Source organism: Felis catus, chromosome E1, assembly GCF_018350175.1.
Source record: "Felis catus isolate Fca126 chromosome E1, F.catus_Fca126_mat1.0, whole genome shotgun sequence".
Lineage (NCBI taxonomy): Eukaryota > Metazoa > Chordata > Mammalia > Carnivora > Felidae > Felis > Felis catus.
This window is the reverse complement of record NC_058381.1, coordinates 38,931,448-38,955,728: the sequence shown is the minus strand read 5'-3', so window position 1 is coordinate 38,955,728 and position 24,281 is coordinate 38,931,448. Positions and strand designations below refer to the sequence as shown.

General features: G+C 52.7%; 2 protein-coding genes and 1 non-coding gene across 11 annotated transcripts in view; 2 read left to right on the top strand and 1 right to left on the bottom strand.

Moving 5' to 3' along the window:
- Positions 1–16,185, top strand: part of MED24 (mediator complex subunit 24) — a 32,227-nt gene extending 16,042 nt beyond the window's left edge. For 5 of the 8 annotated variants that reach the window (XM_011289160.4, XM_011289159.4, XM_006940308.5 and 2 more), the window contains 24 exons: positions 2,144–2,182; positions 2,531–2,604; positions 2,956–3,188; positions 3,333–3,389; positions 4,830–4,941; positions 5,084–5,234; positions 5,538–5,651; positions 6,198–6,245; positions 6,631–6,713; positions 6,981–7,067; positions 7,498–7,609; positions 8,111–8,253; positions 8,886–8,923; positions 9,366–9,448; positions 9,799–9,977; positions 10,093–10,192; positions 10,509–10,684; positions 12,591–12,855; positions 13,247–13,428; positions 13,585–13,675; positions 13,969–14,068; positions 14,954–15,034; positions 15,314–15,462; positions 15,645–16,185. In XM_011289160.4, the coding sequence (XP_011287462.1) occupies positions 2,144–2,182; positions 2,531–2,604; positions 2,956–3,188; positions 3,333–3,389; positions 4,830–4,941; positions 5,084–5,234; positions 5,538–5,651; positions 6,198–6,245; positions 6,631–6,713; positions 6,981–7,067; positions 7,498–7,609; positions 8,111–8,253; positions 8,886–8,923; positions 9,366–9,448; positions 9,799–9,977; positions 10,093–10,192; positions 10,509–10,684; positions 12,591–12,855; positions 13,247–13,428; positions 13,585–13,675; positions 13,969–14,068; positions 14,954–15,034; positions 15,314–15,462; positions 15,645–15,761 (2,814 nt within the window). In that variant the 3' untranslated portion in view covers positions 15,762–16,185. Of the gene's footprint in view, positions 1–2,143; positions 2,183–2,530; positions 2,605–2,955; positions 3,189–3,332; positions 3,390–4,829; positions 4,942–5,083; positions 5,235–5,537; positions 5,652–6,197; positions 6,246–6,630; positions 6,714–6,980; positions 7,068–7,497; positions 7,610–8,110; positions 8,254–8,885; positions 8,924–9,365; positions 9,449–9,798; positions 9,978–10,092; positions 10,193–10,508; positions 10,685–12,590; positions 12,856–13,246; positions 13,429–13,584; positions 13,676–13,968; positions 14,079–14,930; positions 15,035–15,313; positions 15,463–15,644 lie in introns of those variants that run through there. The other 3 variants (XM_003996794.6, XM_045045190.1, XR_002149198.3) reach the window with 3 other exon arrangements.
- LOC111557930 lies at positions 9,184–9,287 on the top strand. Its single transcript, XR_002738339.1, has one exon. It is a non-coding gene; the product is annotated as a small nucleolar RNA SNORD124 (small nucleolar RNA).
- A 1,687-nt stretch (positions 16,186–17,872) lies between the features above and the next one.
- CSF3 (colony stimulating factor 3) lies at positions 17,873–23,849 on the bottom strand. 2 transcript variants are annotated; one of them, XM_006940247.3, is made up of 6 exons: positions 21,527–23,849; positions 20,324–20,442; positions 20,047–20,201; positions 19,529–19,636; positions 19,243–19,389; positions 17,873–18,885 (listed from the first exon to the last, which is right to left on the bottom strand). In XM_006940247.3, exons 2-6 carry the CDS (start codon positions 20,334–20,336, stop codon positions 18,721–18,723), a joined length of 588 nt encoding a protein of 195 aa, XP_006940309.1. In that variant the 5' UTR covers positions 20,337–20,442; positions 21,527–23,849; the 3' UTR covers positions 17,873–18,720. The 2 variants fall into 2 exon arrangements, with proteins under 2 accessions (XP_006940309.1, NP_001009227.1); NM_001009227.1 differs by lacking the exon at positions 21,527–23,849 and having other exon boundaries at positions 18,206–18,885; positions 20,324–20,395.
- Between the last annotated feature and the right edge of the window lie 432 nt (positions 23,850–24,281).

The following is a 24,281-nucleotide window of genomic DNA, read 5'->3' as shown; positions in this document are numbered from 1 at the left end:
TCTCAGAACATAGAAAATTGGGGGTTTCTCTTCCGGGAGTTTGGGGTTAGTTTCAGTGGGAACATCCAGCTCCCTCTTCAGGTTGGTATCCAACAAGGTTCATTTCTCTGCCAAGCTCTTGCTATGGGGACATCAGTTATAAATAAACAAATACTCGTCTGGAACGTTATGGTCATTCTGCCCAGGCAGGCTCCCAACTTTCTGATCACCATCAGACACCAGCTATGGCTTCACAGAACATCTTGCTGAGAGTTGTACTAAACACTAATTGTGTATTTAAGTCCTCTGTGTATTTTGCTCTTGTTTATTTAAGAATACTAGTTAAGTGTGTCTGAACAGAGAGCACTCTGTTCACATGATGGAGAAATTATACACAGAAGGCATTGCCATGCATGTAAAATTCACCATATTAAGGTCATTGAGGCTGACTTCACTTTCCTCTTGAATCTCTGGAAATTTCTATTCCTCTTGGGAAGACAACCCACGAAACAGGTGATTATCCTGACAGTTGCTATCATTGTAATCTTTTTTATTACAGTGTATTTTGCCACTGATTTTGAGTATATACTTGTAACTACTTTCTAAAGTATTATTTATATTTTATCAGCATGCAATAAATTTTTTTTTTTAAATATGACAACTTAATAGACTTTCTCTAGGTTTTAATTTCATGCAGGACACATTGGTTATTTCTTTTCAACTACATCTCCAATCCTATGGATAGGTTTTACTAATAGAGATTTATTTTAAATACATTTTTTTTTTCAGAATGCTAGTTCCTAGAATTCACCAATCCAAAGTAATAAAAGCTTACTGAGGACCTACTATGTGCTAAGCCTGGGCTACATTCTAGAGAAACAGATATAAATTCACCACTGTTTCTGTTCTCAGCTCACTGTTCAGATAGGCTTTCTCTTAGTCGAATAAGCTTGGAAAGTATTATTTACTGTTTCCATTTATCTTAGAGGTTCTCATTATATACAAGCATATTATGACTCAGCAAAGCTAAGCAAAGAAAGCTATTTAGTCCGTGGTTTCTTAAATTCATATCACACAAAAGCTGTGTGTGTGTGTAAAGTTTCTTAACATCTTGGGGAATCTTTGGAAGCACATCATGCAATAAATATTTCTACAGTAACAGAAATGCTGTGTATCTGTGCTAAAACGGTAGCCACTAGCCACATGTGGCTGTTGGGCACTTGAAATGTGACTAGTCTGACTAAGGAACTGAATATTTAATTTTATTTAATTTAAACTTAAACAGCCACTTGTGGCTAGTGGCTTCCCTATTGGATAGTGCAACTTTGGAAGCTACTTTGAGAAATGCTGATCTAAAGGTGTGGTTTTACTTATTCATTCTACCAACATCATAGCAAGTTCATGGTGGTCACTGAGTAAAAGCATCCTTGTCCTCAAGGAGCTCCTAGTTTGGTGGGGGCAACAGGTACCTGCTGTGTAATGATGGGTATAAGGGGATTAATTACTTGGAGCACATGGGAAGGAGGTTGGGGACGATCAGAGAAGGTGTCCTGGAGGAGTCCTAGAGAGTAAATCCTAGAGAATCAGAGTGTGTATCATGAAATTCACTACAATTCCAGTGTGCAGGTATTACCTGTTCATTGCAGGAAATGTTTCTTCATCTCCAGTTGTTGTAAATAAAAGTACTCTGAGGGCACCTGGGTGGCTCAGTTGGTTAAGTGTCTGACTTTGGCTCAGGTCATGATCTCACAGTTTGTGGGTTTGAACCCTGCACCAGGGTCTGTGCTGACAGAGCCTCTCCTACTCTATAGAAGTTGTAGGAGTAAAGTAACATAACCTCATTTCTATCCTTTCTTCTGCCTACTAGCAATTATTTTAACCTTGTATATAGTGGACAATGAGTGGCATGTGAACATGAAACACGGCATTTTTGAATGCCCACCCTGATCTTAGTGGGTGTATGCTCATGGTGTCATTTATGGTGATTTTGATAGAAGCAGGGATGGGGACAATGTCTAGTTTTCCTGCCTCTCTTTTCGTGGGTTGAGGAAGACCTGTTGAAGGGGTTGAACTTTTTGAGCTGCAGAAATTTGAAGTGTCAGTGTTTGATCCTGTCAGCTGTGACGCTAGTTGTCTGAACTTTATCTTTCTTCTTTCCATCCAGATGGTGTCCTACTCCTCTGTCCTCACAGCAATCAGTAAGGTATGACCATAGCCATTTATGAGCTAGGTGGAGGGCATGGGAGCAGAGAGATGATAGTGACAGATGGGACCCCCTCTGTTCGCCTGCGCGGTCACGTACACTCTGAGACTGGAGAGGCAGCACGTGATGCCTCTGGATGGCATTGCTGTGTTCCACTGGAGGGAGGGAGATCCTGGGAAGTGGGGGGCTGGCAATTAGGAGCCAACTTCCAATGTTGAAAGAATGCCGAGTCTGAAACCTGAGGTTGGAGGGAAGATGAGTAGGAATTCTGAATATGCCGTCTGCCTCATGTGTGAGACCAGAGGTCAACTGGGATGTTTGTAGTATCATTAACTGTTCTTTCTGCAGTTTGATGACTTTTCCCGGGACTTGTGTGTCCAGGCTTTGCTGGATATCATGGACATGTTTTGTGACCGACTGAGGTAATGGCAGGGCTTGTTAACTTCCGGTATTATCCTAGCGTAAAGGAGAAGCTCCAAGCATGTAGACTGAGGCCAACTCTGTGGGTTCCCACACTTCTTTCCCCTCTGCTCTTCTGCACCCACCCACCCCCATCCTTTTCTACTTAGTCCCTTGGGATAAAAGACCTCTTCTCTTTGGAGTAGCTCATTTGAAATCTTGTCCAGTGGAAGTTGGGGCTGTCTTCCCTAGGACTTTGCTAGCTTCCCAGCTCTCTTCCCTCATAGGGGCGTGCCAGCCACTCTGGGGAAGATTGGTGTGGGTCGTATTTCAGCCTTTGGAGCCAAGACAGATTTTGCATCCTTTCCCGGTAGCTGTCATGGCAAAGCAGAGGAGTGCATCGGGCTGTGCCGGTCCCTTCTCAGCGCCCTCCACTGGCTGCTGCGCTGCACTGCAGCCTCTGCAGAGCGGCTCCGGGAGGGGCTGGAGGCCGGCACTCCAGCGGCTGGCGAGAAGCAGCTTGCCATGTGCCTGCAGCGCCTGGAGAAGACCCTCAGCAGCACCAAGAACCGGGCCCTGCTCCACATCGCCAAACTAGAGGAGGCCTGTATGTCCCCTGGTTCCCCTGAGCCCCACCTTCCACTGTTCCCATAGCTGGTTCTTTAATTGAAAGGGGAGAGGCAGGATGCCATCCCACTTCTTTCCAGGAGGATCTGAAATCATCCCACTTCCTTTTTTTTCTCCCCATAAGCATTGCATACATCCCAGGGACTTGGGCAGGGTGGCACCCGAGCCAATCAACCAACAGGTATTTACTGAGCATTATTGTATGCCCAGCACTGTGCCAGGTGCTGGGGATGGGGGGTGGGGGGCTACCAAAGGAGCATGTGGCAGGGTCCCTGCCCTCAACAAGCATACATGCTAGTGGGGAGCAAGACTAGTATGTGATAAACATGGATGAAGTTAGAGACAAGGGAAGTACACCATCCATCCTTGTGTTTGTCTCTGCGCTACTCATCTCCTGAAAGTAAATGACTCTTGTTTTTGAGTGTTGCCTAACATGTCCCTTTGAACATGGTACCTGTCTGCTATCAGGCCTGTTGTATCCTACACCGCTTGACTCAAGTGCAGATGTTAACTCTTGGAACCCTCCAGAGCCTGAAGGAGATAGATCACCCAGTGGGAGGGAAGTACTGGTTTTCTGGACATGTTACCCAAAGACCACAGTCTTGTGGCTTGAGACCACCTAAGGATCTCTTGTTCTGCAGTAACAACAATGCTAGAATGGGTTACATCCAGGTCTTCAGGACATGTTTGGAGAACTTGTTATAGGATTAGTATATTTGTTAACTTTTCAAAGTATGTTTTATTGCCTGTGAGAAGTCCAGAAAGATGACCTGTCTATAAAAATAGGCCTTGTTGACAGTATCTTACCTATCTTGAACACTTGACCAATGTTTAGTGGCTGAAAAGTGAATGAATATTTAACTTAATTTTAATGGATCTCAGGTCTTATTTTTTTGTTTCTTTTTCCCATGCCACATGGAGGTTAACGGGCTAGTTGGTGCCAGTATTCATCATCATTTAACCCTCTGGAGTTGTAACTAGGATAAGTGACTCATAATTAAGTGCTAAATAATGTAGCAGAGACCATGAGTTCAAGCATTTAGGCGGAGAGGTTAGCGGGTTGGACCAGTTGGGTGTGTTGTCAAAGGATCCAGACATGAACAAAAGCTTGAGGAGAGTGGTTTGAGAGGTGGCGATGAGTTGGGGCACCACAGAGGGGGAGAGCCGTGAGAGCAAAGGCCTCGACAGGGTGTGGGTGAACCCGGAAGCCTGGTTAGGAATCTAGCTCAACTGGGGTAGAGAGTGATGGCCACTTGCAAGGCTGGCCACTCCTGATGCAATTTGTGGCCACCTCCCTGTTCCAGCCACTGGACTCCAACCCCCCTGTGCCTCTCTTTGCCACTGTCTGTGTTGAACTGTACCTAGGCTCTAAAGTCAGCCACGTGCATCCCCTAGAAGGCAGGCCTCTGGGAATAGTTTCTAGGGACTTCGGTGTTGGTGCTCACTCCCCTTCTAGAAACAGTGCATGCTGCCCTCAGGCCCCTGGCCTCCATGTCATCCTCAGGGGAAGCCTCTGTGCGTGGTTTTGAGGTCCCAGGGGGGCCAAAGTCGAGGAGCTCAGGGCCATTGTCTTCCTCTCTTCTTTTCCCATTGTGTGTCTGCATTTCCTTTTCTCTGCCAGCCTCCTGGACTGCCATTGAGCATTCTCTCTTGAAGCTTGGTGAAATCCTGGCCAGTCTCAGCAACCCCCAGCTCCGGAGCCAGGCTGAGCAGTGTGGCACACTCATTAGGAGGTACCAGGCTCCCAGGCTGATTGTAGTGGAAGGAGCGAGGAAAGGCCCTGGGTGTGGGTAGGGAGATGTGACCCCTGGCCCCCACCCTTCTGCTCACCTGCCCTCCAACTCTTTCTGCCTCTCATGTATCCGTTCCCTTCAGCATTCCCACAATGCTGGCTGTGCACTCTGAGCAGCTGCACAAGACTGGTTACCCCACAGTCCATGCGGTGGTCCTGCTCGAGGGCACCATGAACCTGACAGGCGAGACGCAGCCCCTGGTGGAACAGCTTATGATGGTGAAGCGCATGCAGGTTGGGGTTCCAGAGTTGTTTCTCTGCCAACATGTTGGGCTGACCGCTTGGGGGCAGTGGGGAGGATTCTTCTGGTACTTTTTGGGAGAACTGGGTTTCCTCTGATCGGGGTGGAAAGCAGATGGCTGTCATACGTGGCAGTGCCATTTCGCCTGACATCTCTTGTTCTCACACTGGGGTTGGGGAGCACCCTTCGTACACAGTCTCTGAGCTTACCTGATCAGCTCCTGGCCTCCCCGGGGCCTTCAGAATATGAAAGGGGATGGGCACCCTTTTAGGCTTCTCTCTTGGGTCTTCTCACAGCATATCCCCACCCCACTTTTTGTCCTGGAAATCTGGAAAGCTTGCTTCGTGGGGCTTATCGAGTCTCCTGAGGGTACAGAGGAGCTCAAGTGGACAGCTTTCACCTTCCTCAAGGTACCTGGGACAGGGGAGCAACAGAGAGCCGAATCTAGAAATGGTTCTCAGGAAAAGCAGTGACACCCAGGATCTCTGTCCTGCATTTCTCCCTGCTGGCATTGTCTGCAGCCTGCCGGGTCCCCCAGCGCAAGCTCCCATCGATTCTTTTCTCTGAAAGTCCCAGGGCTATATTTAGCCTACTTGGCAGGCGCCCTCCATCTTTTAGCACACAGGTGCTGTTTAGCTCAGTCATCAACCAGATTGGTGCAGGGCAGTTATGGGAGCCAGGGAAGTGGCCCCGGCCCTTGAATTGAGTTCCCTTTTGCTTGTGGCATTTCCTTGTGGAACCAGCAGAAGTGAGGGGTCCCTGTGTCCTGTAGACTGGGGGGCACCGGGCACTTGGATGCCTTTCAGCTTTCTCATTTGGCCCTAAGAGTGCTTTTATTTCCAGGGTGGGAGGGTTCCTGTCTCTCTACTCAGGGCAGGGGGATGGAGGGGATGCCGTTATTTCTGGGTGAGAGAAGAAATTCATCTTCCTGTTTTTCCTCTTGTGTCACCCTCTAGATTCCACAGGTTTTGGTTAAGTTGAAGAAATACTGTCACGGGGACAAGGTTGGTTGAAGAAATGAGATGGGGGAGGGGCACGGGAGCTGGTGAATCCTTGTTTCCACCCTGGAGACACAAGGGCAAGGGAAGGGCCAGCCGTGTGTTCTGGCCCCTGGGGGAAGGCTGGAAGCGTGTGGGCACCTGAGCGTCACGCCCATCCTCCGCGAGGCGGCCGGGCCGCACCAGGGGCCAGGTTGCCCAAGGTGTCCCGGGGCCGGTGGAGGGCCATGGTGCTCTACACTCCTTCCTGTCATGTCACTGGAAGCCTGTGGTGGGTACAGCCGACTTGTCAGTGTTTATATCCAGTGGGGTGTCCTTTTAAGTCTGCATCACAGGCTGTGGGTGTAGTGGAGGACCTAGAAGCCAGATGGCACCTTCTGGGTCTTTGTAGGACTTCACCGAGGATGTCAATTGTGCTTTTGAGTTCCTGCTGAAGCTCACACCCTTGCTGGACAAAGCCGACCAGCGCTGCAAGTACGAGCTCCCCTGCTCACCCCCACTGCACCGGAACATGTTCTGGGCTCTCCCCCCTGCTCCTCTCAGGAGACTGTCTCCTGGTTTGCCCCCCTGGGCAGGAGGAGGCAGCCCTGTAGCTGCCGAGTGCCTGCGCCCCTCTAGAGTCCCTCAGGCACTCAAACATCCTTCATCCTGAAGGAGGGAGGACAGCAGGCAGGGGCCCATTGTTCCCACCCCTCAGTAACCCCTGCCCTGCTCCCCCGTCATCACCTTTTCCCCTCACAGCTGTGACTGTACAAAATTCCTACTCCAAGAATGTAGCAAGCAGGGGCTTCTGTCTGAAGCCAGCGTGACCAACCTCATGGCCAAGCGGTAAGTGTGCGCTCCCTTGGGCTGGCCCATGGGCCGCTTGCCCTCCTCCTCTCATGTCCAGTCCAGACTTCCCGGTGCCTTTTTGCCTCCTGTCTAGAGTTCGGGTTGCAGGTGCCTGGGGCCAGGCCTAGGGATCCCAGGAACAGCAGATGCTGGTTTCTGCACCCTTAGGTGCTGCGCTTGAACTCCCACCCTCCTTTGCAAGCAAAGTAAAAATCCTAAATCTTCCTTTAAGATGAAGTGAGCTTTCAAAATTGAAGTAACGATCAGTGATAAGTTGAAGCAATCGTGGTCGTGAATATGCTTTCATAAAGATCACCCCGGCCAGAAAGGTTCTCCTGTGCTCCCCACCTTCTCTGGGCCTTTGCTTCTGTAAGTCAGGAACTTACCTCTATTTCTTTTCCCTTCTCCCAACTGCTTACGGCCGCAGGGCAGCAGACCGGGAACACGCGCCCCAGCTGAAATCCGGAGAAAATGCCAACATCCAGCCCAATCCTGGGCTGATCCTCCGGGCAGAGCCCACTGTCACAAATATCCTCAAGGTGAGTGTGCCCTTTCCTTGCCTCCAGGGTCACGACTTCCTTTTTTCCACTTTTGCTTCTACTTCCAGATAAATAAACAGAGGTCATAGACTTCTTTGTCTTCCGGCTTTTATACGTAGTTACTTTGGAGGTAGAGAAAGGGGGAAGGCGGGGAAGCTGCCATCGAAAATAACCTCTGTTGAGCTTGAGCATTACCTGTAAGCCAGGCACCTTGGTAGATGCTTTCACCTGCTCTTGCAGAAGCAATGGGGAATCTCATAGCAGTGACCTCACCCACCCCACCCCCACCACCATGATCCCAGTTTAGTTGAGAGGGAAGGATTAGAGGGCAAGGATGGATTTGGGGAATGGTTTTCCAGAACAGAGTCAGAAAGATGTAGATCGAATTTCAGGTTGTAGTATCCCATTTAATGGAGACATACAGAGAGGGAGACTGTGGTTAGGCTGTATCTGGGGGGTGGTCAGTATTGTTCAGGACTTGATTTCCTGTCATATCCCCAGACGATGGATGCAGACCACTCCAAGTCCCCAGAGGGGCTGCTAGGAGTTCTGGGCCACATGCTGTCTGGGAAGAGTCTGGATCTGCTGCTGGCCGCTGCTGCTGCCACTGGGAAGCTTAAATCCTTCGCCCGGAAATTCATCAAGTGAGGAAGGCTGAGTCCCTGGCTAGGGTTGGGGAGGCATGTCTGAAGGAGGATGTAGCAGAATAGGGCAAGGCACTGGAGTCTGGGTCTCCCTGGAGATGCCCAGGGCAAGGCAGGCCATCCCCACGGGAGACGCTGGGGGAAGGCCCAGGTCTCTGGATGTGAAGTGCTCTTTTCTCTGCAGCTGAGCATGTTGATGAGCTGAGAGGCATAAAATGGCAGGCGTGGAGGGATTCACGTGCACCCAATCATTAAGAAGGAGTTCTCAAACTCGGTTGATTGTTTTGGTTGACCTGGAATTTGATATGTAGAACTTGGCTCCATCCAGTGAGCCATTAACTGGGTCTTGGAAATCTTTTTTTTTTTTTTTTTTTAAGATTTTTATTTTTAAGTAATCTCTACACTCAATGTGGGGCTTGACTTACAACAGTTGCATGCTCTTTTGACTGAGCCAGTCAGGTGCCCCGCCTTGGAAATCTTTTAAAAACAGATAGGAAGAGTTCTTTTTTGTGTAGTGATGTTCATTTTAAGTGTAATCCCTAATTCAGACTCTAGTGACTGCCTTTCGGGACAGGTGTAGCCCCCTGACTCTTTGCCCTGCTTGGTGCAGCCTGTCTCCATTCCTCCCACAGTTTGAATGAATTCACGACACATGGCAATGAAGAACTTGGTAAGTCAGCTCTGTGCACCTCCAGACCCTGCACTGCAGGAGGGGTGGTGGAGGCAGAGAATAAGGGAGGGCAGAGGGCCTATTGCTTATCCTGGGGAGGCTGTTTTCTCCCCTGAACAATGACGGACTGAAGCTTTTGGGGAGCCTTGAAAGAGGGGAATGCTGGGAAAAGGATTCTTCCCAGACCACCTGTTTGTCTCTTGTTCTCCCCCTGTATGATTTGGTTGGGTACTGAGGAGAAGGAGGGTATCAGGAGTCTTTGATTCTAAGGAAGGGATGATGTTCCAATCGACACTCAAGAAAAGGATTCTGAGCCTCAGAGCTTTGAAGAAGCCACTTGATCACTGACCTTCCTTGAGGCAAATCCTGATCCCCTCCCAACCCAGACAAGGGCTTTGGGCCCTGCCCTAGGCAGTGGGGTCAGCCTTCTCATTCTTCATAGCCAAAGCAGCCTCAGTGCGCGCCTTGCTCTTTGACATCTCGTTCCTCATGTTGTGTCACGTGGCCCAGACCTATGGTTCAGAGGTGAGTGAGAGGAAAGCAGCCAGGATTAGGGGCACCAAGTGGGCGGGGAAAAGGGGAAGGAAACGGCCAATAACTAGGGGCCCCTCTCTCCCACTGGTCTCCTAAGCCAGTTGGTTCTGCTGGCTGCAGAACTCTGGTGCCCCCACCCCTGGTGGGTCAACGGATGCCCTTGGTCACATCCATAATCCTTCAGTGCGACCTCCACACCCACCACTAGGTGGCAGCATAGCCCCCTCATCTTTCTCCCTTAGACCAATTCATCTTTAGTTCTTCAGGCTGGAAAGTAGAAGCGGTGGGGTAGGAAACGGAGGGGCGGGGCACTGGCTGCTGATGCTCCCTTCCTTTCCCAGGTAATTCTGTCTGAGTCGAGCTCAGGAGCACAGGTGCCCTTCTTTGAGACATGGATGCAGACTTGCATGCCCGAGGAGGGCAAGATCCTAAACCCTGACCACCCCTGCTTCTGGCCCGACTCCACCAAAGTGGAATCCTTGGTGGCCTTGCTCAACAACTCTTCAGAGATGAAGCTGGTGTCAGTGGCCGGGTGCCCGGTCCAAGGGTGGTGGCGGGGCTAGGCCAAGACCCTCTCCCTCAGCCCATCCCACACTCCCCCGTGGTGATTTTCCTCTCACTCCCACCCCTTGCAGGCAGATGAAGTGGCACGAAGCCTGTCTGAGCATCTCAGCAGCCATCTTGGAGATCCTCAATGCCTGGGAGAACGGGGTCCTGGCCTTCGAGTCCATCCAGGTAGCCCCACCTTTCCAGCAGCCTTCTCTCCTCCCTGAGACACAGAGCCAGTCTTTGATAGCTTGTTACATTTTATAAGAACACGAAGACCCTTAATCCAGGAGCTCATGTTTGGATGTTGATCTTCCTTGTAATTATAGGCTTAGCCACTCCCTCCCACCCAGGCAACTTTGGAAAAAGCATATTTGTGGTGAAAAGAGGTGTGGGATGTGGTCCAGGACTCCACCTGCTGCACTTAGCTGCCCACAGAGGCTGGGGAAAGTGATGGTCAGGGAGGGGAAGATAGTGGCCTCAGTCACCCTTTCCCCTCCCCCAGAAAATCACAGATAATATCAAGGGGAAGGTGTGCAGTCTGGCAGTGTGTGCTGTGGCTTGGCTTGTGGCCCACGTGCGGATGCTGGGGCTGGATGAGCGTGAGAAGTCTCTGCAGATGATCCGCCAGCTGGCAGGGCCACTGTATAGTGAGAACACCCTGCAGTTCTACAATGAGAGGTCAGTAACCCGTCGCCTCGCTTCTGGAACTCTGTAGGCCTGTCGTGAGAAGCCAACACCTCCAACAACCAATATCCCCCTCTTCTCTTACCTTCCCAAAACATGCTGCTCACTCACCCACGTTCTTATTTACGTGTTCACCCACTGACTCAGCAAGATTTAGTGTGTGTCTCTGTGCCTGGAGTGTTTATAATCCAGTACCTGCTGTGTCCCAGAAATACAGACCCCAAATAGCTATGATTCCTGTCTTCAAAGACCTCAAGATCTGGAGAACTAGCTTACCAGAAGAACAGAGTGGTTATCTTAGCTCTATCACTGTCTAGGAACTATGAGCCCATCTGCAAAACTATAAGCCTTCAGCCTGCCTACCCTCGCCATCCCCCTATCTGGCTATCTTTTGTGACATTGCCCTGCCTTGGCTTTTTAGAGGCTTGGAGGACCTCCCTGGTGACTTCAGACGTTGAGTTCAGTGGTGTTGGTTCCCCCTTCCGATAACCTTTTTTTAATATAATTGTGGTAAAAACGTAACCTAAAAAAATTTGTCTTAACTATTTTTAAGTATCTAGTTCAGCAGTGTTAGGTATTCACATTGTGGGGGGTGGGGGGTGGGGGGAGGGGGGCGGAACAGATCTGCAGAACCTTTCATCTTGTAAATCTGAGACTTTGTACCCAATATGTAACAACTCACCCTTTTCCCTCCCCCAGTTTCTGGTAACTACCATTCTACTTTGTTTCTATGAATTTGACTACTTTAGGTACCCCATGTAAGTGGAATCATACAGTGTTTGTCTTCTTGTGCCTGGCTTATTTCACTTAGCACAGTGTTCCCGAGGTTCATCCATGCCGTAGCACATGTCAGAATTCCCTTCAGAATAATATTCCATCATATGTATATGCCACATTTTGTTTATCCATTGGTCGGTTCACGGACGCTTGGGTAGCTTCGCCTCTTGGCTGTTGTGAACAGCGCTGCTATGGAATGAGCATGTACAAGCAGTAAGCTAGGAGAGAGGACTCACCAGGTGGCCCTCAGGATGCTCCTAGAGGGAGGAGGTGGAAACATTGAACCAAAACACGGTTGGAGAGGGTCTGTGAGATCACATCTTTTTTCCTCACATCATTCTCTATTCCTTTGTCCCTCACATCCATCCTCCCACGAGTAATGGAGGGTGTGCTCTGACATAATCCACGCTAATCACCCTGACTCTTATCTGGGTGAAGAATAGTCAGAAATCTGTGGGTGCATCATGCAGGTGGGAAAAAGTGGGCCTGAAAGTCCTAGCAGCTTTCCCAGAGCTGCCCAGCATTCCAGGAATAGTTAGCGCTCAGACTCCGGACTGCATTCACGGCTGAAGACTGTGTATGAGAAAATTCCTGGACATACGCTTCTATTTGCCCAGCTACCAAAGGCCGGGAAGAGTCTTGTGGGGCAGTCCTCGGGCCCTTGTCCTGGAAGTAACAGTTTACTTTGGGAGGAGGCCAAGGCTGGGCGGGGACCCCCCCTCCCCCCCTCCCCCCCCAGCACTCAGCCCAAAGGGAAGTGATCATATTTATTTATGTCCAGGGATTGGCAGGGCCCCAGCTCTGGGGGATGGGGGAAGTTGGAGACAATGAAAAGAGAAAATAGGAATATATCGTTGGAATAACCTGGGGGAGGAGAGCACCCCCTCCACGCACAGGCTTTGGGCCCATCAGGTGAGAGGCCTCCCAGGAGCAAGACTGGTAGGGGCAGGTCTGCTAGGGCTTTGTGACTTCTTGTCTCCTCCCTCAGCATAGAATGGGGTTAGTTCCCCAGGAATATTTCCGTAACTCGAGTCCTGGGAAAAGTCTGGCCTGGATGTTTGCTCCACTCTTGAACCTGATATTGCCCGAACCTGAATCTCAGGTCCTCTCCCCCCTCCCCCAGGGTGGTGATCATGAGCTCGATCCTGGAGCACATGTGTGCTGACGTGCTGCAGCAGACAGCCACCCAGATCAAGTTCCCATCCACGGGCGTGGACACGATGCCCTACTGGAACCTGCTGCCCCCCAAGCGACCCATCAAGGAGGTGCTGACAGACATATTTGGCAAGGTGCTGGAGAAAGGATGGGTGGACAGCCGCTCCATCCACATCTTTGACACCCTGCTGCACATGGGAGGCGTCTACTGGTTCTGCAACAACCTGATTAAGGTACCTGGGGTGCAGCGGGTGTGGGCCAGACACCCACCCAGACCTAGGCTGGGGGAGCAGGTATCCTCGAGACTCAGGGAGACCTCTGAGAAAATACCTGGTAGCACCAAAGTCAGTCCTGTCCCCGCATTTCCCTGCACCCAGCCTGGTCAGCCGGGCTTCTCTGGGAGGCCTCTTAAGTGCTGTGAGAAGATTCCTTGGAACACAGAGGCAGGTCCTGGCCTCGGGGCTCCTGGGCTCTGAGGGAAGCCCCCTCTTCAGGGAGCTGTGGCCAGAGGCTGACGCGTCGTGAGGGATGGAGCAGTACCCGGGGCTTCCCCCTGTGTGCTCTCCCAGAGAACCCCGTGTTTGGAGCCCTCAGCTGCTAAATCTCCCTCCCCGGCCCCTCCAGGAGCTGTTGAAGGAGACGCGGAAGGAGCACACACTGCGGGCGGTGGAGCTGCTCTACTCCATCTTCTGTCTGGACATGCAGCAAGTGACCCTGGTCCTGCTGGGCCACATCCTGCCTGGCCTGCTCACCGATTCCTCTAAGTGGCACAGCCTCATGGACCCTCCTGGCACTGCGCTCGCCAAGTAGGATTCTCTCAGAGCCTCAAGTCCCCACAGCACGGGGCCCAGGGGGGCTGGGCCGTGGGGAAGCCCTGTCAGCTGGGGCCTGATCAGCACCGGCGCGGAAACCCTCTCTGGGGCCCTCTGACTTTACCTTCCTTCCCTGGAACCCTTTGCCAGGTTAGCTGTCTGGTGTGCCCTGAGCTCCTATTCTTCCCACAAGGGACAGGCATCCTCGCGTCAGAAGAAGAGACACCGTGAAGACATCGAGGTAGGGCGCATTCATTCATGTGCTCAGAGGACATTTACTGGGCCTTCTGTGGTAAGAGACACCTTCCCTGGGTGGCTGCGTCAGGGCTCAGTTGGCCGAGCGTCTGTAAGGGTGACTGAGGGGGTCTGTCACTAGGGCTGTGGGAGGGTAAGGGAAGCTGGTCCTGCTGGAGATGCCGGCTGAGGCCTATGGGGAGCTGACTCTTCCTCACTCCTATGTGAGCTGCAGCTCCCTCCCTGATGACAGGGAATTTGGGGACTCAAGGGTGTAAAAGTGACTCTCCCGCCCTCCAGGATTATATCAGTCTCTTCCCCTTGGACGACATGCAGCCCTCGAAGCTGATGCGACTGCTCAGCTCCAATGAGGAAGACGCCAACGTCCTTTCAAGTCCCAGTGAGTCCCAGTGAGCGTGCGGACGGGGCTGGGCGGGCTGCTCCTTGCCTGGGAACTCACCCCCGCCTGGGAAAGTTGCTTGGTGTGGTCCGTGGCTGCCGCATATCTGCGGGTCAGAGAGAGTGTGGGGGAAGTTTGTCTCATCCCGCTCCCCACTGCGCTCTGTTTTCTACCTGCCGAGAGCCCAGGGTCGTTGGGGACCTCTTCCGAAGGACTGATGCTCTTCTGCCCAGACCCCAGCCCAGCCCCGCATGCACCACTGTCCCTTCCCCGTGCCTTACTCACCACAAGTGAGTTCACTGCCTCAGGCACAGTGTGTGCCATTGACTCACCAGCTCTGGCCTTCCTTCCCCTGAAACGGCCCCTGAGGTCTGGGCTGGGACACGGGGCTGCTCCCCACTCTTCCTGCCTGAAGAGCACCCCTTCCCCTCCAGGCCCCCTTTTCCAAGGGCTTCTCCTGTGGCACTTAATTTTTCCTGTTTCCAGAGATTTCTCTTGAGTCTAGACATTTCTCTAAGGCCTTTTAGGGATTAAATCACCAACTGTGCCCTTGGGCAGAGGAAAGATGTTGAGGTCGCCACCTACAAACCCTGTGACCTTTGGCCACTCAGCAAACCTGAGTCTTGGTTTCTTTGTAAAATGGGATTGCGAGGATTAAGTGGCCTGATCCACGCGCAGGCCGCAGATGGGCGCCTGGCGGTGTTCACCAAATGTACTCTCTCCTCTCCCTGAGGGATGTCTGTATTCGGGGCACCTCTGTGGCTCTGGATCCAGGACCTTTCCCGGGCAGGCCCTCCATGCCTGACGAGTGAGGGCATCCCCTGGGAAGGGGGGTTTTGAACGCAGGAGGCCTTTTCCTCAGGCCCCCTCTGCCTGGCCCCACAGCCGACCGCTCCATGAGCAGCTCCCTGTCAGCCTCCCAGCTCCACACGGTTAACATGAGAGACCCGCTGAACCGAGTCCTGGGTGAGTCCTCCCACTGCGCTGCAGCCGGAGGGGTCCTCCTGGTGTCCCTTCACTCCTGCTATGTTGCCCCATCTCCCCGGCCGCTGGCTCTCCCGTCACCCCCAGACTCCCATTCAGTCCCTCTTCACTCGTTTGCCTTTCACGCTTCCTCTTTTGGACGCCCCCATTTGGGGGGCATCCTGAGCACTTCTTTTGCTTTCTGGTGCCACCACCACCTCCCAGCCTGACTCCTCTCAGCCCCTTCTCACGGAGTGCTCACTCTCCCCCCATCCCGCACAGCCAACCTGTTCCTGCTCATTTCCTCCATCCTGGGCTCGCGGACCGCCGGCCCGCACACCCAGTTTGTGCAGTGGTTCATGGAGGAGTGTGTGGACTGCCTGGAGCAGGGCAGCCGCGGCAGCATCCTGCAGTTCATGCCCTTTACCACCGTGAGTGCTTCGTCTCCAGGCCCGGCCGGTCCCCACCTTCGGGCTCAGATGGGGCAGCGAGTCTTAGTGGAAGCCTGGGGTTCAGTGACAGCCGTCAGAGTAGGAGGGGCCTCCTTCCTCCCAGGACACCGGGGCCACCACCAGGTAGCCCCAGTGAGCGGCCGTTTGTCCGTCTGTGGCAGGTATCAGAACTGGTGAAGGTGTCAGCCATGTCCAGCCCCAAGGTGGTTCTGGCCATCACGGACCTCAGCCTGTCTCTGGGTCGCCAGGTGGCTGCCAAGGCCATTGCTGCGCTCTGAGAGGCTTGGAGTGGCTGCAGGGGTCAGCCGGGGGGGCCCACGGCTCCAGGCGCCTCAGAGGGGAACAGTGAGGAAAGATGAGACATCATTGCTCATATCCACGTGATGTAAGAACCCTTTGTCATTTCCAGATCATTCCCCTACTCTTGACATCTGACCTCTAAGACGTCTCCCAGTTTCTTTCTTTCATAATTTCCTCTCCCCCTGCCAGCACCTGAAGAATGTGAGCAGCCTGGCTCTTAGCCCAGGGCCCTCCACACCCCACACCCCTGCCCTGCCCGCCCCGCCCCCCCCCCCCCCCTTCCAACAGTAGATGTACCTCTGAGGAATTTTTACAGGTGCAGAGTGTATATATACATATATTTTTGTAACACATGAGGGAAGTTCACCTCAGCTCATTTGTAAATAAAGATCTTTGTGGGTCCCTGTGTGACTCCAGGTGGTGTCAGTGTTTGTCCCACTGGGGCAGGGAACATCTTCTCCTTGGAATCCCATATACTGTGCCCCAGGCAGAGACTCAGTCCTGTGGCTGAGGAGGTCTGGGCTCAGGTTCCTGTGTTTGTCCACTCAGCAGGGGCAGGCCTTCCCTTCCTCAGACATGCACTGGACGATAAGGAGTCAACACACGCCCGCCGCCTGCCCCCACACCCCAAAGTCAGACTTAACTCTGAAAAGGGAGAGGTTTTGGCTAAAGGCCCCACTGTCCTGTCCTGATGCTCTCCCACTAGGCCCAACCCCACCCAGAGTCTGACTGGCCTGGAGTTTGATCTGTGCTTTCCAAAAGAGGACTGGGGGGTGAGGGCAGGATCTGTTTAACCCTTGCTTGTCTTCTCCACACATCTCAAGCCCCGATTTCTTCACGACCAAGCAGAGAGGGAGGGCTCTGAGCCACGTGGCTGGGGACTCTGGCCCTGCTCAGCCAGACCTTTCTTTTTTTAAATTTTTCTTTAGTGTTTATTTTGACAGAGTGGCCCCGCTCAGCCAGACCTTTCTTTTTTTTTTCTTTTTCTTTTTCTTTAGTGTTTATTTTGACAGAGTGTGTGCACATGTGCACATGAGTGGGGAAGGGGCAGAGAGAGAGCGGGGACAGAGGATCTGAAGCGGGCTGTGCTGACAGCAGAGAGCCCAATGTAGGGCTCGAACTCACAAACTGTGAGATCTTGACCTGAGCTGAAGTCGGACACTTAACCAACCAACTGAGCCACCCAGGCGCCCCCATCCTTTCTAAGGAGCCAGATGGGGAAGGGAAGTGAAAGATGCTCGAGGAGCCAAGGGGAAGCCTTGAGATGGGGGACTGGGGACCGGTTGGCCATCTGAACTTTCCTGAGTCTGGTGGAGGCACCCTGGAACCACGTACATCTTCAGCTGAGGACACAGGATTGCTTCCAACCTGTGGTGTGAAGCAGCTCCTCCAATCTCCGCATCTCTCTGTCTCTCTCTCTCTCTCTCACACACACACACACACACACACACACACACCTGCCCACTCACCCTGTGAGCTCAACAGCCCCTGAGGCTGAGACCAGCAGAGAAGTGGCAGCTGACCTGAGTTGCTCCCTGTCAGATCAGAGGCAGAACTTGAGGGAGAGAAGTACAGGGCCGGGAATTTGAGTTCTGACCCAGGTTGTCACCCTGAATTCAGATCCTAATCTGTAAAAGGCACTTACTCTGTCGTTGTGGGCAGCTGTGAGTGTGGATGGGCTGGAGTTTATGGAAGATGATAAACTGACCAGCTCTGTGCAGACATTAAATCCTCCCTTGCTTTGGGCCAGTGTCTGTCTATGTCTGGACTACTAAAACTCCCCAATCCCACGTTCTCTCCCAGTATGGTTGTCCATCTGCCTTCTGTCTTCCCACTAGGCTGTGGCTCCTTGAGGCCAGGGACCATACGTGCCTTGCCCACTGCTGTGTCCCTAGCACTTAGCTCAGTGCCTGCACAGAGCAGGTACAAGAGAAATCCATGCTAAAGGCGTGAATGTTGATGAGCTAGAGGACGGCCCTCTTCCTCCCTGCACCTCCTCTTTCCCTCCCTCTGGCCTCACCCCCCACTCAGCCCTCCCCCACCCAATCCCTGGCTGGGCACCAGCTGGACTCAAGAAAGAGGAAGAACGTTTACTGGAGACAAACAAAACACTTTATTATCACAGTTTGGCTACAGTGAGAAAGTGGGGGCAGAGGCGGAGGGTGAAGAGTTGAACGTTTCTCTCACTCCATCACACAGGCCCCGCACTCCCAGTCCCCCTCCAGCGAGGCCGGTAAGTGACTCTCTGCCCGGCCCTTGAGGAGTCAGAATCCTGACCCTGGTGAGGGTGGGGCAGGCATTAGGAGCCTGTCATTGTCGCTACGAGGCATCCAGAAAGATGAGAAATGTCAGCCATGCCTGGGCTCCCCATACTGGAAGTCAAAATATTCCCCCAAACATCTTGAAAACTAGATTCCCCAGCGAATTCGTGGGACCCCAGGGTCAAGCTGTCCGGCTCTGGCTGCCTCTGCGGGCTTTACTGTGTAGGGAAGGGGACGTGAGAAGCAAGGCTAGCCCACCTGGCATGCGCCAGCCACTTCGGTGAGGCCAGAGCGAGGGAGGACCCGGTAGGGGAACACTGCTGTTTAAATATTAAACAGGGTTGTCTTGTCTCCCACTTGGGAGACTTCCTGATGCTTCCGAGGGCCTCAAGGTGGGTACCCTTGGGCTAAGGGGTTCACTGGCGTTCTTCCCAGTGCCCACCACAGAGCCAGGCCAGGGAGCAGTCATAGAAATCAATACGTGGTATTTACCTATCCGCCTCCCAGTCCCGGGGACAGATTTTCTCCCTGCTACAAGCAGGAGAATGAAACTCAGAGGTGGCAGGAAGGACCCAAGAGTCCAGGGCTCCTTTCTGCTCTTTCTTGTCTTTAAATATTAGGTTTAAATAAGCATAAATATTAAATAAAGATAAATACACTCGTGAGGGAGGGTTTTTCAGGGCTTGGTGAAGTGGCGCAGAGCACGGTATGCCACCTCCAGGAAGCTCTGCAGGTTGGAGGCAACCAGGGTGCCTCCTGCCCGGCGCTGGAAGGCCGAGGTGAAGGTTGGCATGGTGCCCTGGGTGGGCGGCACTGCAGGGGCCATCCCCACGTCTTCCATCTGTGGGGGGGAAAGATGAGATCAGCAACCAGGCAGGCCCTGCTGCAAGCACATTATTAAATGAGGAAACGCAAAAGGCTGATGGGCTGTGGAAGATCACACGGTTAATGGTGGGGCCAGGCCTTGAACCCAGGTCTGTTTCAAGGTCCGGTGATCTGTCTCCCGCCCTCATCTAGAGAGTGGGGAAGGGCCAGCAGCGAGGAGAGCCTGGGATGAAGTGGTAGCTCCTTACACACATGCCTGGGAGTGCTCCCATCCCGTTCCTAAAGAAGTGGGATACCCAAGCCTTCAGCCCAGTCTTTGGGGACCAGCTCAGTCCAGGCCCCGAACACTTGCCATTCCCAGCGAGGCTCTCACCTGCTGCCAGATGTTGATAGCAAAGTCGGTGATGTCCAGCTGCAGCATGTCCAGGGTGGGGGCTAACTCGGGGGATATCCCTGCCAGGGCCTGCAGGAGGCCCTGGTAGAGGAAGAGGCCACTGTGGAGTTGACGCAGGCAGCCCGTCTGCAGGACAGAGTAGGGCGTCAGAGGTTGCTGCCCGGGATGCTCCTTTCGGGGCCCCAGATTGGAGCCTGGAGATCCAGGGAGACTTCCAGACCATCCTTCCCTCCCCTCATCGCCCTCCTCCCGTCCAGAAACTCACCAGCTGCAGGGCCTGGCTGGAGCAGCTGCTCAGGGGAGCCTGGGGGATGCCCAGAGCGTGCCCAAGCAGCACCAGCTCCTCAGGGTGGCACAGCTTGTGGGCGGCGCACTGGGGACAGGAAGGATGCTGAGTGAGGGGGTCTTGATGGGGCTGGGCTGCTTCCGCTTCCCGAGTCCAAGTCCTCCCCGTTTCTCCAAGATCTTCCCCTCCCTCCTGGTCCTGCCAGGCTGCTCAGCCCCATTCTGCCCTCCACTGTGATCCCAGGCAGCCGCTCCGAGAGCACCGAGAGCACCGTCCCCGTGCTCCTGGCCAGCCTTCCGTGGCTCCACCTCTCCCTAATTTTCTCCCCGTTCCCCCTGGGTCTCTCCTCTCCCATGTCCCTCCCTGATGATGTCTTCCTAGTATTCCCGTCCCCTCCCTCAGCTCTTGCCCCTTCCTCCCTCCATGCAGCCCTCTGGGTCTTCTTTCCTCCACCACCCCTCTCCAGCATCTTTGTCCCCTCCTGGCCTCTCACTCACCAGCCTCTCCTGCAGCGCTGTGCCATCAGCCTGGACCTTCCTCACTTGTTCTAAGCACTTGAGCAGGAAGCTCTGGGGCAGGGAGCTGGTAGGGCCCAAGGGGGTGGCTTCTTGCACCATCCAGAGTGCGCTGTGCCACAGCAGCAGCTGCAGGGCTGAGGGCAGATAGGGGCTCAGGAGACATGCTGTCCACTCCCGCCGGGGTCCCTTTCCAGGGCCCAGGTTCCCCCAGCCCCTCTACTACTCCATCCTCCCTCCCTGGGGCTGGGACACTCACCGGTCAGCTTCATGGGGCTCTGGGCAGCAGGCTTAGCAGGAGGTCTGGGTGGGTCTGCAGGCTCTGGGCTCTGGCAGGGATCAGCTCCAGAGGGCCTTTATACGTAAGCCCATGGAGGCCTGGAAGGAAATTACCTGGTGCTACGACTAAGGCTTAGTAATAACTTTATGCAAATTTGGCGTTCAGGACAATGCAGGGGGGCTGGGACAAAAAGCTGTTTGCGAAAGTTTTGTGAAATTGTGGAATCTCTGATCCTTCTTTGACGTCCAGTCCCCTTCAAACTCCCTTCCTCCCCTTAGCCCCACCCAGGCCCGAATTGCCCCAGGGTGTTTGATCAGAACCGCTGAACAAAGGCCGAGCCACTGATAAAAGCCCTGGAGGCTGGAGGCTGGTCAGACTGGGGAAGAGGCCAGCCTCTGGGCAGCCCCTCCCTCCCTCCCCTGGATCTGCTGGAGCAGTCCCCTGGCACTCTCCCTTGGGATTCTCAAGCCACCTGCTCCCTAGGCCCCAAATTCTGGGAGGGAAGAAGCTGGTTTTACCCCCCAAACTCCCAGGAGGCTGCCTTCCTGAGTCCCCTCCTGATGGGCCAGGGGCCTGAGATAGGGACATTGGGGTCTTGCCTCCCATCTCCACCCCACACTTTGATGGGCATCATCCCAGGCTCCTGTCGCAAACTGGTTAGCTGGGAACCCCCCAATCCCCCTCCATGACTCATTCCTTTAAGCCCCCGGAATCCTGGCAGAAACCAGAGGAAACCGGATGTCTGTCCCAAATGAAGCAAGACCTTTGAGGCTCTGAGTCTCTTGGTTCACCTGACCCTGCCCTTCCTCCTCCTCCCGCACTATGCCTCCCTCCAATGGTGTCCACCAGCGCTTTGGAATTGGGGGCATCTGTGACACATGGCTTCCCAGGCCAGGTTCACTGCCAGTCAGAGTGTGTGCTGCCCTGAGCTGGAGGAAGGCTGGGAGTGAGAAAGAAGAAGCTGCCCCAGCCTCAAATCCTAGAGCCAGGCAAGCCTTGGAGTCTGTTCTGACCCCAGTGAACTGGCGCCAGAGAGGAAAGTGCCTTGCCCAAGGTCATGGATAGCAGAGTCAGACTCACAGTTAGTCTAGGCCTCTGCCTCAGGCTTGAGGGTTTCCCACAGGACTTGGGGCCTGACCGACCACACCCAAGGCTGTCACTTTCTGTCCCAATTTACCTCACCTCAGGCCAAGGAACAGATTTCTTTGGATGAGGAGTAGGTGTGTCTGCCTGGGTGAGGCCACCTCTGGGGCTGGGGTGCCCCCTGGTGGCCACCGCTGGCAGGACTTCACGTGCCGATCTGTTCACATCCTGCCTCTGGTCTCCTGTCCACCTCAGGCTTGGCAACCAAGCACTGACTGAGACCAGGTGTATGCCCAGCTCTGTGGGAGCAGAGGGGTGGGTTTAGAACTGTGGAGGTCAGGAGACTCATTTGCAAAACGTGCCCCTTTACCGTCCCCCAAAGAATCTCCAGAGGGCTCAGCTGGCTTCAGATGTTGTGCTGCACACTCTCCATACATTATTGAGTGTATTCCTTTCAACAAGCCCAGGAGGAAGGTACTAGAACCATTTCCCCTTTTACAGAAGATGAATATGACCTTGAAGAGGTTAAGTAACCTACCCAAGTAGCAGAACCAAGGTCTGCCCTGTGCCACAGTCTTAAACTCTTAACCATGGAATCTTTTTTTTAAAGCTTACTTATACTGAGAGAGAGTGAGAGCGAGAGCGAGAGCAAGAGAGCACGTGCAAGTTTAGGAGTAGAGCAGAGAGAGAGGGAGAGAGAGAGAATCCCAAGCAGTCTCCACACTGTCAGCCTGGAGCCTGATGTGGGTCTTGATCTCACAAACTGAGATCATGACCTGAGCTGAAGTCAAACACATAACCAACTGAGCCACCCAGTGCCTCAACCATCAAATCTCTTAATCAATGTTTGGACTTCCTCACCTGTGGCCAGGAAGTTCTAGACCCAGACTCCTGTCTTTATCGACAGTCCAAGTGTGTAGGGTGTTTGGTTGGGTGGCCAGAATGGTGAGAGGGCTCAAAGATCACAATTTGAAGAAAACAGGCTGTTTTGATTGGGGAATCAAAGGAGGGGGTTGTTGCCTGGTCTCAAGGGCTGGACGTGGGACAGGGAGTGAAAGCCACAGCCGGCTAGTTTCCAGATCAACAGAAGTGACTAGTGGTCACAAGTGTTAGAAGATGGAGCGGGTGGCTTCCAGGGGAAGTGAGTGGCCCATCCCAGGAAGTGTTCTGGCATCCATTCCACAGGGAGAAAATCCAAATGTTGGCTGGCAATCATTGGGTACCTCTTATCTGTCAGGTACCTTCCATTACACTTTTGTCATTTCATCCTACAAATCAAATGGAAAGATGTGGATTATTCTCATTATAGACAAGGGACAGCCTCAGACAAGTGAAGGGTCTTGCCCAAGATCACAGAACTGGTCAGGCGGTGGAGCCAGGCAGGATTTGCAGTCAGGCTTCCCTGTTGTTCCCATTACACTACCTTCCTGTTCAGATAAGCTGTACCTCTTGGAAAATGGCTCAGTCCAGACTTCGGCCTTACCCATGGGAGAATAAAGACCAGGTAGAGAGCCAGGGCTAGTTACTGGCCATGACGCACAGGCTGAGCTGGACCAAAACGATCTTGGGGCAAAGGGCCTGGCTCTGGAGACCCTTAGCTGTCATTCAGCCTTCCAGCTTCCAAAGGCTTTCCCTGGTGTTTCTTAATGGCCAGAACTGGCCAGCAACTTCCCCTCATGCTTCCTGTTTTCATCTGGTGCTGGACTTGGAGCATCTTTCTAAGGGCTGTGGAGTGACTCATTTGTTGCAGACTCGGCCTGTGAGCCAATTTATGTACACCTCGTGTCAAGAAGGGGTTTTACGTTTTTAAACGGATGGGCAACAAAAGAATATTTCATAACATGTATACATCATATGAAATTCAAACTCCAGTGTTCTTGAATAATTTCTTTACATATTATTTATAGCTGCTCTGAAGGGGAGAAGTGAATAGTTGTGACAGACTGTATGGCTCATGAGCCTAAAAAATGTGCTATCTGGCCCTTTGAGAAAAGGTTGCAAACCATGTGCACAGTGCCTATGTGCTAGGAGACACACAGTGATGTCCTCTGCGGCACTGTTAATATTAAACCAGTGCACACCAGTAGGGGAAGGGCTAAATAAACCGTGGTCCATCCATACCACATAGGCTTCCTTCCCCCCGAGCCCCTCACGGAATGAAAACTCAGTGAGGAAAGGAATGTATTGCTCTTAATAAAGCTGAATTGCTTTATTTAGCTGTTTCCCAGTGCCTAGAACAGTGCTGTGCATGGTATCACCACTAGATCTTAAAACCAATGGCGAGTGAAAAGAGCAAGTTACATTCATGTGATACATCATTTGAAAGATTTAAAAACACATAAAAATGCTGCAGCAACTTCTTACTTAACACGTTTCTGGAGGCAAGGGAAACAAAAGCGAAAATGAACTACTGGGACCTCATCAAAATAAAAAGCTTCTTCACAGCAAAGGAAACAATCAGCAAAACTAAAAGGCAACCGACAGAATGGGAGAAGATATTTGCAAACGACATATCAGATAAAGGGTTAGTATCCAAAATCTACAAAGAACTTATCAAACTCAACACCAAAAAACAAATAATCCAGTGAAGAAATGGGCAAAAGACATGAATAGACACTTCTCCAAAGAAGACATCCAGATGGCCAACCGACACATGAAAAAATGCTCAACATCACTCATCGGGGACATACAAATCGAAACCACAATGAGATACCACCTCACACCTGTCAGAATGGCTAATACTAACAACTCAGGCAACAACACGTGTTGGCGAGGATGCAGAGAAAGAGGATCTCTTTCGCATTGTTGGTGGGAATGCAAGCTGGTGCAGCCACTCTGCAAAACAGTATGGAGG

What these genes read in the sequence shown, in the direction of transcription:
- CSF3 (XM_006940247.3), bottom strand. An exon ending in CCAGCCAGGCCCTGCAGCTG is followed by an intron (nt 19,390 to 19,528) that starts GTGAGTTTCTGG and finishes TCTGTCCTGCAG; the next exon opens with ACGGGCTGCCTGCGTCAACT. An exon ending in CTATCAACATCTGGCAGCAG is followed by an intron (nt 18,886 to 19,242) that starts GTGAGAGCCTCG and finishes TCCCCCCCACAG; the next exon opens with ATGGAAGACGTGGGGATGGC.